This window comes from Trachurus japonicus, chromosome 24 (genome assembly GCF_045865225.1).
Source record: "Trachurus japonicus isolate A0001 chromosome 24, Traja_1.0".
NCBI lineage: Eukaryota > Metazoa > Chordata > Actinopteri > Carangiformes > Carangidae > Trachurus > Trachurus japonicus.
In genome coordinates, this window is record NC_140930.1 from 24,780,546 (window position 1) to 24,794,002 (window position 13,457).

The 13,457-nt window shown below is 40.0% G+C and overlaps 1 protein-coding gene across 1 annotated transcript in view; it reads left to right on the top strand.

Moving 5' to 3' along the window:
- The window catches only part of syndig1l (synapse differentiation inducing 1-like), a 40,749-nt gene extending 32,071 nt beyond the window's left edge, over nt 1-8,678 (top strand). Inside the window, exon 4 of the mRNA XM_085770902.1 lies at nt 5,664-8,678. Coding sequence (XP_085627028.1) covers nt 5,664-5,822 — 159 coding nt within the window. The 3' untranslated portion in view covers nt 5,823-8,678. The remainder of the gene's footprint in view (nt 1-5,663) is intronic.
- The last annotated feature ends 4,779 nt before the right edge of the window (nt 8,679-13,457 follow it).

Here is a 13,457-nt window from a genome sequence, read left to right on the forward strand (position 1 = left end):
TGAGTTTGAATTATTGCCACTAATAGGGTGAGTGTTTTGTTTAGAGATGCTGATAAATGTTTCTCTCAGCTCTGAGACATCTGTGCTGGGAAGTGCAGAGTTGAGGAGAGGCAGTGATTCCTTTCACAATTATGCAAATAAGACTCCCCTGAAGTTATCTTATGGCATACAAGTCATCATAATGGGTGAAAATGAATGAGCTAATTATTGTGAAACAGTTTATTTGCATGTGTGTGAGTCTGCATGAGGGAGGTTGAGAGAGAGCCGGAGACAAAGACAGAGACTTGGGGCTCTATGTGTTGTTTGTTTGGAAGAAAAACCTGTTAAGGGGGCTGAATTGACATCCGCCATACGAGTCTGCATGCAGCTAAGTGTGAGATGTTATCAGTTTTTCCTATGACACCACATTTCAATCATTTTGTCAAGGTTGTGAAGATAAGGCCTCAAATTCTACTAGCTGTCTAACCGTTTCTCTCTCAAGGGGATTGAGTGAAAAATCCTCACTGACATGTACAGTAGCCTATGCCAGACAAAGGGCTGGAGTTCACAGAGAAAACCGCATAAGCAAATACACACTTCCATCCAGTTATTCTCATCTGTTTTGTACGGCATTACAGCGTTATTATTATATTTAGTCCTTCAGCGACGTGTTCCTCTGGGACAGACACAACATGCTTTCATTTGATTATGTGTGCGAAGTGGAGGAGGAAAAAAAAGATGAATCAATTACAGATGCTTTTAGTGGTGAAATGAAATGATGAGCGTGTGCCCTTCAACTCCTGTAGTGGTAGAGAGAATTAAACTGTCCACTGTCACATTATGATCTTTTAAGGATTCACTCTCACTGAAGACCGTGGCGAGGAGGCTTACTACATCCTCAAAAGCAGATTGTGCCGTGTCTCATTTTGAAAGCGCATTCAAACCTAATTTCCCATAAGGCCTCCATAACAGTGCTTTTGTTTCAATAATTACTTTATTGACATGGACGCTAAAGGTCCTACAATGAATACACGTCCTTTGTCTAGATTTGCTTCCTGACCTTTCGAAGCATTTGTCAAAAGATTCTTTCTCTCTGGCTCTCAACCAGCCGTCCTTGTCTTGGACTATAAAGAACTGTCGTGTAAAACCTTGGCACAAGTCAGACACTTGAATCAAGTGAAAAGACCCCACGCTAAGTTATTTTTAGTTGTAACAACAGCCATCACTGATCGATGGTAAATTGAGTTTTTTGTCTTTGTTTAAAACATTGTTTAGGGCAGAAGTTTCCAAACTTTTCAGCCCATGACCCCCAAAATAAGGGCACAGGGCACCATAGGCGTATCCATCACAACAAAACTGCCTTACAGCAAGGATATGATTTTACAAATAGCCATTGTAAAGCCTTCAGCCTCCTTTACTATAAGATAATAGCAGAATACCTCAGTCAAAGTAATGTTGTAACAATGTAACCTATGGTTGAACATTGTTGCTGTCAGGTGCAAACTTGATTTTAACTATGCTGCTATGATGCTATGATTAAAGATGGGGGAAGTTGCATAGTTGGCTGCACTGATTATGCCAGGGCTGCCCCCTAATAGTTGATCATTCAAATAACGGTCAGCCAATTTATCACTGTAAGTTTTCTCATAGTATTTTTGTCCGAAATGCAGGATAAAGGTTAACAAACCCGGTCTTGTTTAAATAATTGTGTCGAAAGTCAACCCTAACATGGGAAAGGTCAGTCATCATAATAAAGAACGTGCACTCTCATTCTCATTTCCCTTCAACAAATATAACAAACCACTTGACACGAGTAAGTCATTATACAGTCATGCTTCAAGTACAGCAAGCACAGGAAGGATAGATACTAATGAGCTTCGATCTGTCCTGTGCTTTCCATGGCTGTATTTTTTTGTCTGTCAGTCTCATTATTCCAGTGTTGTGGGCAAAAGCCTGGCTGAACATCTCACACTGTTTGTCATACAGTATGTCATTTGCATCTGTTCTAATGAACTGACAGTGACTTTCATGTGGGAGTTCAGCTTTAAGCGCGTGGTCTGTTACTGGTCTGCATGACTGCAATGTAAATAGGCAGATGTATAGATGAAAAAGTATCCGTAAATGTTAAATATTCATAGAACTGAAAAATACAGCTGTATAAATAACCTAAACAGGTGCATATAAAGTGAAACAGGTGCAGTCCTAGCCTTTGGAAAGTTCAAAAAGAGAGAAAGTTTGTTACTGAGTCATGTGGTTTTTTATTTTCTTATTTAAAAAAATGTTTAAATAATCATGGATGTGATCATATTTATAAAGGTCCATTATTATATTATTCATGTAAAAAGTGATATTTGAATACCTTTTAAATTATAAAGTAGGTCTACTTGCTGTATAAATAGTGTAAATGTAGCAGGACTCTGAATCTAGAAATACACACAGTCCATTATCAGAAATTGCACCGTAAAACAAGCCCTCAGGACTTTAGTGATGTCACTATAACTATACAGTCATGGCCCCCAGCCATGCCCAGTATCCAACCTTTTGTTGGTTTGTCTTAACTTTATAACAAGAAAAACACATAGAAGCCATTTTATCAGTGAGCAATTAACAATCGTTGTATGACAGGAAGCCAATTTCACTACACAGCCTGACAGCTACACCAGAGCCCAGTGGCTAGAGTTTGTTTTCACTGAAGGATTACAAACTGTCTGTTTGGCTCATGTCAGCCCTGACTGAGAGCCGCCATTTGCATTTGTTTTTCCATCTGCGAGTGTTACCAACATACAGTATTGTGCTACAGTCTGTTAATCTGTCATTGGCCTGACCATGTGTCACTCAGACAATGAGCCAATCAGAGACACCCTGTTCATACTGTAGAGAGAAATGTTGAGATACAAATGATACTTAAAACTACAAACTACAGTAGCAGTCAAAAGTTTGGACACAGTAGTTTTTCTTTATTTATTTTCATTACTTTCTACATTGTAGATTGACACTGAAGACATCAAAACTATAAAGCAACACATATGCAGTTATGTAGTAAAGAAAAAAGCAGAAAATGTTTTATATTTTAGATTCTTTATTCTATATATTTTGCTTGATGACAGCTTTGCACACTGACATTCTGTCATTAGCTTGAGGTCGTCACAGTCTTGAAGGAGTTTCCAGAGGTGCTGAGCACTTGTTGTCTGTTTTGCCTTCAGCATCTCAGTTGGGTTTATGTCAGGTGACAGATAACATTTTGGTTTTAATTTACTCTTTTGTGTTTACAACATAACTCCATATGTGTTTCTTCATAGATTCATGTCTCCATTTTTTCATGAAGAAAGTGATGAAAATAAAGAAAAACTCAGTGAGATGGTGTGTAAACCTTTGACTGGTAGAGTATATCTAAATCTGGACATAAAAACTTCATGTAAAATATGTTCTTTAACTTAACTTAATCTGCAGGATCCACTCTTACTGCTGTTTTGTTATTACCAGTTTTTTGGAGGACAAAATCATTAGTTTAATTACCTTTCACCTCCTAATAATCTAACATAAATTCATTTGTTTTTAGCTGTAGATCTGGGTCAGGTTCACAGTGAGATCCTCCAGCTCTAGGGAATGTCCATGTGCTCCAGCAGGGTGTTTTTGTCTCAGTGTGTGTTTACCTCAGGCTCTCCCTTCAGTTCAGCCACACAGAGCACACTGAAAAGGAGCCACAGGGCCAGCAAGAACCAGCCGGCTCCTCTCAGTGAGTAGCTGCAGTGTCTCAGGTCCACAAACCCTAAATTCTTACACTGTCAGTCTTGCTGTAACCTCATTTGAGCTCTGTTGAGATGAAGGTCAAAGATGAAGGTCAAAACAAGGATTTGTAAAGAGAGTGTTGAGTTTTTTGTTCAGTGCCACTGTCAGATACAAAACCTCACCACTGCTGGTACTGCTTCTAACTAGCAGTCACAATCCCTCTTAACTTCAGTTATTAATAAGAAACATCACCTTGTATGCTCAGAGCTGGGCTCAGATCCAAAATGAATAGGGCAGGTTTTTTATGAGACGACTATGGTTTCAGATTTAGAGGGAATGGCCGTGCTTTATTACATTCACACGTATCACCTATCAGCCCCATCATTAGAGTAGATTCAACAGAATAAGGAAGGTCATTTCACACACACACACACACACACACACACACACACACAACACACACACACACACACACACACACAGAGAGAGAGTTGGCTCCTGCATTTCAAACTGTGTCGGCATACAATCAGCACAACACTCCGACGGATGAATTGTGTTACAAGCCAAACAAATTATGACTGGGATTTAGCAACATGCTGAACGATCGACCACTGAATTCACCAAGCAGGAAAAAATAAATCAATAGATTAACACGACGACATTGAAAAAAAAAAAAGAACAGCAATTTGTTTAGGGGAAGACAATGGAGATGGGAAATGGAAAATCCGGCCCAAATTCCAAACAATGCCACTGCAACAACTGAAACTGTGACCTCTATTCAGGGATGTGCATAAAAAACAACAAATAAAAATAGGCTTCTTTATTCCGTGCTTTTTTTCCCCAGTCTATACAAATAGTGAAATAGCTAGAGGAAGCTTAACACACTAGCTCTTGAAACGCATCAACAATGCACAAGATAAAGACGCTTTTTCAAACAGTATTTATTGCTGTATTTTAAACCATGTTTTCATTTCATCTATGGACCAATGCGAGAAACAATGAGCTGTTTTTAGCATCGCGCACAAAGGATGTTACCTGTTACCTTCCTAATTAATATCTGTTAGTCTAATATTGTTTACATTGTTAGTCTAATATTGTTTACATTGTCTCACTAATTGAGAGGCACAAAGTATGAGTCAGACTTGTGTCATTTTCCTGTTGACAATAATTGCATCTAAGCAGCTGTTTACATGAGGTTTGACTCAAATGATTAAGAAGAAAAAAGGCCTCTTTTTTCCACTCACACTATGTGGTATTTGAACTGCTATTTAAGTAGAACAGTTAACACAGCACCACAGAGGATCTATATGTGCCTATAGTGGGCTGTAAAAATGCACTATAACCTTAAATGGATGGTAACTGGGTCATCACGATGGATTGGTTGCCTGGAAAAAAGAAGTATATAATACCCTTTCATGGAACAAGGCTGTGTAGATGCATGAAAGAATCTCTATCTATCCCTTTTTTCTACTTTATTTTTACTTGAATGCATTTCATAAAGCAAAAAATACCACTAAAATGCACTGTATTTTATTTTATTTTATTTTATTTTTTATTTCTTCTTGTCTTGATTGGTCATGATAAAAATCTGCATAGTGGAGTTCCTTTTTTTCTAATTTGATGATAAATGATGATGAATCTGCTTTCCTCATGCATCATTTATCCTGACCGTAACGTCCAGTCCTTGACATTTTCACACTAATTGCCATTTCTCAGTCCTGCCATGCATGATGAGCTCTCCTGGGTTACACTGAGCCACTTTGTCAATGAGCCCATCCTCCAACTCTTGTGTCCTTTTTTTTTTCCTTGACACTGCCACAAAAAAAATAATAAACAGCTTCTGTAATTATGTTTCTTTTGAAAAAGAAAAAAAATGGGTCACTCTTTCACTTGAGGTGGCTCCAAACTGTGTCTGACGCTCCTCTTTTCATACCTTTTTTTGTTTTCTTTTCCAGACCACCAAGGCAGTGAACAAAGGTGACTTCTCACTGGCCAACATCGCATCCCGACGGGCTTTGTTCCTGGCTGCCCTCTCCATCACTATAGGCACTGGTGTGTATGTGGGGGTGGTGGTAGCTCTCATTGCCTACCTTTCTAAACCAGGACGCATATAGCAGCCGCACCTTCCCTCCACACACCCCCGGGGAGCCCAGGAAGAGAAACAACCCCCTCTAGGGAACGGCGTTGCTCCTGCACACTTCGAGGAAAGTTTTTGGGGATGTACAGTTTCTTCCCTCCACCTTCCTTCCTTTCCAGCCTCCTCTCCCTACAGGCCCTCTGTCAGCCAAGATTAGCCACAGTGACTGGAGAGAGGTCAAGCTTGAGGTTGAGAAGAGGGGGGATTTGGGGATAGACAAAGTTTTTTTTTTTTTCTGTTCAGACAAGGACAGGGTTTGAGTAATGGAAGTATTCCATGTTGGAGCCCAGTTTGAATCCCATTGACATAACCCTCCGCTGACTTCATCCTCTTGTGGCTGGTTTTTAACTTCTAAGACCCCAACAGTAACTTTGTGGCGATGCGACTGAGGCGATAACTCCTTGAACTGAAGCATTATTCAAGAGTCGAGGTTGAGGATGGTTAGAAATCGACACAAAATCACATGTTCTTAAACCAACTTCATGCTATTGTTATTCAAGCTGCTGTTAAAATTGGAGCCTGGTGTGGAGTCCAGTCACCTGTCATCTCAGTCTGCCGACCAGGACTGTCTTTAATAGACCGTGATCCGCCCTCATCAACTCCAAACACCAGGGCTGCGTTTGTCTCTGGGCTGACTGCCTCACAGTGGGAGATTAAAAAAAAGAATATGACTACAGTATGTGCACAGTTTCTTGAATCATGACAAAAGAGGGCTTTCATTTCTGGTGAAACTTTAGAAAAAAATCTGAATAGAATAGTTTCCATCAATAAAGAATTAAACTCTGAGAGGTTGAATAAAAAGATCACATAGAGACAGGAACAGAGGCGATTTTCTTTCTTACTGAACAATATGCACTGGCATGAATTACAAGAATCTCAATGGAGCCTCAGGCTTGTATTTTACCTCGGAGAAGGTGTCCATCCATTAAAAGCGTGCCCTGAAGTCTAACAAAATCTGTTTCTGTCAGATATAGTTTGCCTACATTCATGCAAATGTGCTTTGTTTTTATGTTTGTCTCTTTATGTTCCCTGCTGTCTAAAGGCACCTTGATTAATCTCACTTTAAGGAATGTTCATTTATCGCCTTTGAAGTAAAGCACAGATGTGAGTTGGCCAGATGGTCAGAAATTCAAGGGAAACGGCATCCAGTGTCTCCCTAAAAAAAATAAAAAATAAAAAATAAAAAACCAACAAAACCACTGCATCTTGTAACAAAATGTGAACTGAAGCATCAGCCATTTGCAGTGGACATTGGGGTTATAAACCATGAAGATGATGTCATTAAAGGGCGGGCCTTACGTCTCCGGGGCTGCACACATACACAAACAAAGTGTCGCAGTCTGACGGCTTTGAATGTAGCTGTGATCAATTATTCTTTGCATGACTCTGGCTATGCCAGCGGTGTACTGCTACGCATGATTGATCGGATTTAGAGCTTGTTTTTGTCAGATCATAAAAAAGCTTAAATTAAAATTGATCAGGCTGTGAAGGGTCTCATATTTTTTGCAATACTTTAACCCACATCTCTCAATCCAGCTATTAATACAGGGAGAGCTTCATGGTAATAAAGCATTGAGACGTTTCAGTTTACTTCACGAATTCTTACTGAAGTCGAAAAACAAGGCACTCAACACACAAATTCACGGATTCTCCTCATTTGAAGGGCTTATTAATTACTGAGATCTTAGTCTGTGTTTTCTATAAACCAGGCAGATGCTGGGTTCAAGCTGTTAAGCCTCAAGAGGTGACATTACATACTTAGTTTTCCCTGCACAGGTCCTACATTAGTCATACCTGACATTTATGGTGCACAGTTCGCTCTCGTAATGGCTTTTTCTGAAGGAATGTGTACTCTCTGGAGCATAGCCCTAAAATAGCACAACCACATTAATTTCACTAATAAGCCACTTTTGGTGTCACTGGTTGCTGTCAAACCCTGAAAGTAAACAATCCATTCACACATCCCTGTGAACATTTTAAGATAAACATGTAAGTCAGTTGTGTTGTGCTAATGAAGAGTGAATATTGGCCATGTTCTCCGTGAGAGGAGGTTTCCAGTGTGCTTTGCTTTATATGAAACTAGCAGCTAAGACTGAAGTCTTTTGTTTGAATTTTATTTCCGGCTGCCTGAATGAGAAAAACCTCCAGTCGTCAGTCATCTGACTCCATCCCTCCATGATCAACTGAATGCTGATTGATTGCTTGCTGTTTGTTTGAGGCCCTAAGAGTCACCTCACTGAGTTTCTGGTCATCTGAAGAAGTGGTTACTACACTCTGTATGTTCTGCCTTATGACCTCAGACCCCTTCTGAACACATGTCATCCCAGTGGTAGCTCACGAGCTACTGATCCCACATCAGTGTATGCACACATCATGACCATCACTGTAACTATACTGAAATGTTTGCTTTCATCTTTTTGGGGAAAGTTTTATCGCTGATAATGATGAACATGCTTTGTGTTATGTAGCCTGTCATTAAAATGATGTGTTTTTATCTGGCTTCTTTGGCAACCTGGTATTGTGCAGTGTGTTACAAAAGTATGTGGGTTTCAATGCAGCTGTTATTTCCTTCTCATTGTGATGAGCTGATGTACACATCCATGTGACAAAGACATTTGCTGAATGCATTCCTCAATGCCAGGGTGATAGTGCTCTCTGTGTCATGCTCTTAAGCCGAATTAAAGAAGATTACATTTTTTAATTAAATTCATGTTTTGGGATTTTTTTTTCCTATCTTGTGTGAAGGCAACATGTACATAGTGCAAATAAAAACATGTTCAAATGTAATGACTAATAAATCAGAAAGGAAGGATGGCCTTTCTTTAAAGCAAAAGATTGTTTTTCTCTGTGATGTATATAACATGAAGCTCTGCAGCCAGATTCATATCCGAAAAATCCTCCACAACCCGAGAGAACTGGCTGAGTAATTGAGATGCTCGAGTTGTCCTTAAAACAAAAGCAAACACAGACTGAGTCATGGAGTGTAGGTGGTTTTGCCAGAGACAGACGGAGAAGCAGCTCTGACGTTTGTAGTTGCAGTGTTCTCATATCCGTGTGCAGTAAAGTACACTTTTCTTTGTGGTGTCACCATCATGGTTATTGAACATAAATGCAGAGCTGCACTCCACTCAACATCTCACACACTGAACAATCGAAGAACACATTTCACACTGTGGCTTTGTATTTCAGTGATAGTTGTATTCTTGCACGCAAACAGCAGCCATTATGTTTTACTCTGTTGTGATTTCCAGGTATGAAGCTTAATAACTAGCTTACAGTACTTCCCAAGCTTTTTTTGTCTGATTTACCACCACAACTGTTGTACAGTAGTCGGAGGTTTCAACAGACACATCTTGTTCACTTTGAATGAGGTGATGTTATGCATTGTTGAATGCACTGTGGTTTCTGTTGTTTATCTGTTGCTTGCATTGCTCTTGATAGGATTTGAGAAAAGGTTTTACTTAAGGTTTAACCGTCCAAGCTCCATCCAATCGAATGTTACAACACAGATGCTATAGCCAGTCAAATCAAAATGCATATCCTAAGAAAGCAGGGCGGGTACAGTTTCCTGATATGGGACACACACTGGAGAAATCAAACCTACAGAGGTGTGTTCATCTGGTTGTGGTGTTGATTTTCCTCTGTACTTCCCTTTAGCATTGCTTGGGCAGCTAGTGTTGCACATTAGCTAGGCCTACTACCAGGATTCGTGACAAACAATAGCTTTCTCAAAAGCCAGCTAACTTTTGTTTTGCTGTCACCACCCAAATAACTGAGAATAAGCTATACATTACTTTGAGCTATTTCAGCTCTTTACATAAGCCTATGCTGATAAGCTTAATGTAAACACTAACTTTTTAATCTTTTAATTTTATTAGTTTAGGCCTAACCTACTTCACCTGTTGCTTGTGTACTTTAAGTTATTTTAACTGTTATTAATAATTTCAAATAGTTTTCACCTTGGCTTTAACTAAATAAACTAGAGTGTTTAAATGAGCTATTTATTGAGAATGTTCACTTACACTTTTGCTCTGATGTGATAGGGCGCACTCACAATAGGCAATCGTACCGTGCCCATTGAAGTCCGGATTGTTTGGCTAGTGTGAGTGCAAGTGTGCCATGCTTGAGTACGGTACACTTCCCTGGCCCAGTTGGAAGAGGTGTGCTTGAGCAAGGTACACTTGGTTATGTATGCACGTATAGCCTACGTAAGCCATGTTTTCAGGTTTGTTCTGCATCGTGCTGCTGCAACTGTGCCGTATTACAACAGTCACTTGTGATGACGTCACACCATGTTGATGAGTGATGGGAATAACAGCGTCATAAATTAACAGCGTTACTAACGGCGCTACTTTTTTCAGTAATGAGTAATCAAAAATATTAATGTTTCCCCCGTTATAATGCTGTTCCTGTTACTGACAATAAAATGCACCTTGTGTGTGAGTGCACCCTTTAGTAAACTAAAGTAATTGCTTCATCACTTTTTATGCTGTTCCTGAATTCATTTTGATAACTTTATCAGAACAGTTTGTCAAGTAGGCTGCTATTAGCTATTTTAACTTTAACTTTAGCTCTTTTAATTTACTATTAGCAACTTCAGCCATTTTGACCATTCTGTTTGTTCATTGCTAAATGTAATGGATGGTTTAACTATCTAATCAACCTCTCTGCTTTCCTGCAATTATAATGGACTTGGATTACCTGTTGTTAGAGTTTACTGGGGAGGCACTTTATAGGTATTTTCATTCTAGACTCAAACATTTGGATAGAGCCTAGTGCTTTCAATTTACACCCTGAGAATAAGGGTGCAACACCCTGATTGATCCTCATAAAATGATCCCATAAAGAACCTAAATCTCCACAAAGGTGAATCCCAATGTGTCAGGGATGATTCTGAGGTATTTCATTGGTTTTATGTCCGTGCACATGCAGCAGCAGTGGGTGCGACTGCAGCAGCTGGGCAAGAGCTCAGGCAAGAGTAAGAAGTGAGTCACATGCTGATGTCTTTGTTAGTGAACACACTGCACCACAATAGACAATGTTGATGTTTGCCAAGTCACCAGGGGCAAAAAAACCCCTCATATATAACGCAAATCAATGAGCATGCTCCACTTTTCCTTCACACCAGCATATGCTTAAGAACCAATGTTCAAAACCAGACACAGGCAGATTGAATTAATAAGCATTGTAGATCAAAAGAAGACTGCTGTGTTTTCCAGCATTCTGTGTATTTGTCTGTGCAAACAAGACTGTGAGCAGGAAAATATTTTGCTCGTCCTCTGGTGTTGTCTGGTTTGTGCAAGAGGGATTTTATATGTTCCCTTTAAAAATAATTTGTGAAGTTTTAAGTTCTTTGGGGGGGAAAAGCCTCTGTTGTCAAGTTACAAACAGATAGATCACAAGCTTTCAGTCATTTCTGATTTTTTCTTTTTCTTAAATAAACGAATGCTGGGTGTCTCCCAGTTATCTGTCCATGAGTCAGTTCTCATAATTTCAACAACCAAGCATTATATCCTGGGGGAGAAAAATGAACCCAGTTGTATTTTCTTGCACTTTGTTTTTGTTTATTTTTTACTGGAAGCCACAACACTAGGCTGCGGTCTTTTTCTGCAAGTGCAGGTCTGGTGACTGGTTCTTGTATTTCACTCAAAGATGGTGCAACACCATAGAAACCCCCACTTCATGAGCTCTCACATTTGCCCACACATGACAAAAACAGCAAGACAGTGGAGTTACATCTTCTACTTATATCATTTATGGGTGGATTAGGCAAACAGATTCGTGGAAAAGCGAAGCGAGTAATTTACAGCATGTCTCTCACTGACAGTTTTCCCAAGTCAAATTATTTTTCTTACTGACCAGTGTTTGCACTGCAGTGAACATTCAATTCATTTTTTCTTCCAACAGCGGTGGAGATGAGAGTTTTTGACACCAGGAGGAAAAGGGACTGAATTTGATTATGAATGGTATAGAACTTGTATGTTGTTGTCCCGACTGGCCAAATGGAAGATTGTGGGGTGGGTAATATTGACCCAGAGGTTTCACACTCCTCTGAAATGTTTTCAAGTCATCCTATGGGGATTTCATATCAGCTGCAGGAAAATGGAAAGCAAAAGGCGAGCGAGTAGCCTCCTCCCACAGAGGTCATTCCCTGTGATGTTTCCTTACAGCTGGAACATATAGGGAACAATGCAAATCATTTTTCTAACATCCATAAACCTATTGGATTCAAGGTGATCAGGGGTGGAAAGAGTACCAAAAAAATCTACTCAAGTAAAAGTACTGTTACCTTGATGAAATTTTACTCAAGTAAAAGTAAAAGTACTGGTGTAAAAATCTACTCAAGTAAAAGTAAAAAGTAGTTCATTTAAAATTTACTCAGAGTAAAAGTTACTTAGTTACTTTTTTTTGGGAGGGGGGCTATAATGGCCAGAGATTGGCCTAACATTCTCTGTGCATGTCTCTGTGTTTCAAATTATTTGTCCCTTCTCCATCGATACACTGGTCTCCATCATCTTTAGCTCCTGTGGCACCAACTTGATTCTGACCTTCTGACACTGCAGTTGTCCAGAGCCAATCAGATGGACAGTTACATTTACTGGCACTAAGGTTGTCACGATCATGATCATGATACTAAAATTTTCAACTCAATATCGATATTAAAGCAGAAGTAAGTGATATATTTGTGTTAATATAAGTCTTAAATAGTTATATCTTCCGACAGCAATCACTTCTATAGAGTGTGTGGTCTGAAACACGGGTCTGTCAGTCACTCTGCTCTGCTCTGAGTCGAAGAGAAAACATTTATCGTATCCTACAGTTTTTATCCACTGAGGAGAGAGAACGGCATGCAGGGCTGTGTGTGCAGCCAAGGGACGCCGTGAATGTGGTGACGTAGGGACGAGGACTGTTATGGTGCGTTCAAGGAAACTCGTATTTTTCCGACCCGTGAAGTGGTACCAGTTCGATCTGGTACGAGTTCACGGGTCAGAAGTTACGAGTGGCCGTTATAGTGACTTTCACCGGTAAAACAGGTCGGAAAAACACGAGTGGGTTGCCTGGAACGCTACTAAGTCGTAAATTGTGACTTGAAGCTGTAATTTACGATTTCAAAAGCCTGCCTGGAACGCAGCATTAGCCAAAACGACCGGACCACTTACTTCTGCTTTAAGGAAAATATTCGATACTCAATACCATTTTCAATATGGATAAAAAAAGAAAAGAAAAATCTCTCTCTCCCTCTTTCACTCACACACACCTTTTTTACTGTCTTTCCTGTCTGCTCTCAAGGAGGAGGGGGGGGGGGTGTATTTTACTGTAGGTTCTCTCTCTCTCTCTCTCTCTCTCACACACACACACACACACACACACACTTGCCTCTTTACTGTAGCTGCTCTGAAGCAGTGGGCTGCTTGTCTGTTCCTCTGAGCATGGCCATGGATCTGACTGGGCTCCTACATTTAACTAAACGGACCGCCGGTCCGGCCTTCAGCCCCGGTGTGTCTAGTCATTTAATCTGGCAGGGTCAGCGGTCCCATTACCGAACACAGCCGGACATGTGTACTCACACATGTCCGGCTGTGTTCGGTAATGGGACCGCTTTTTAAAAAAA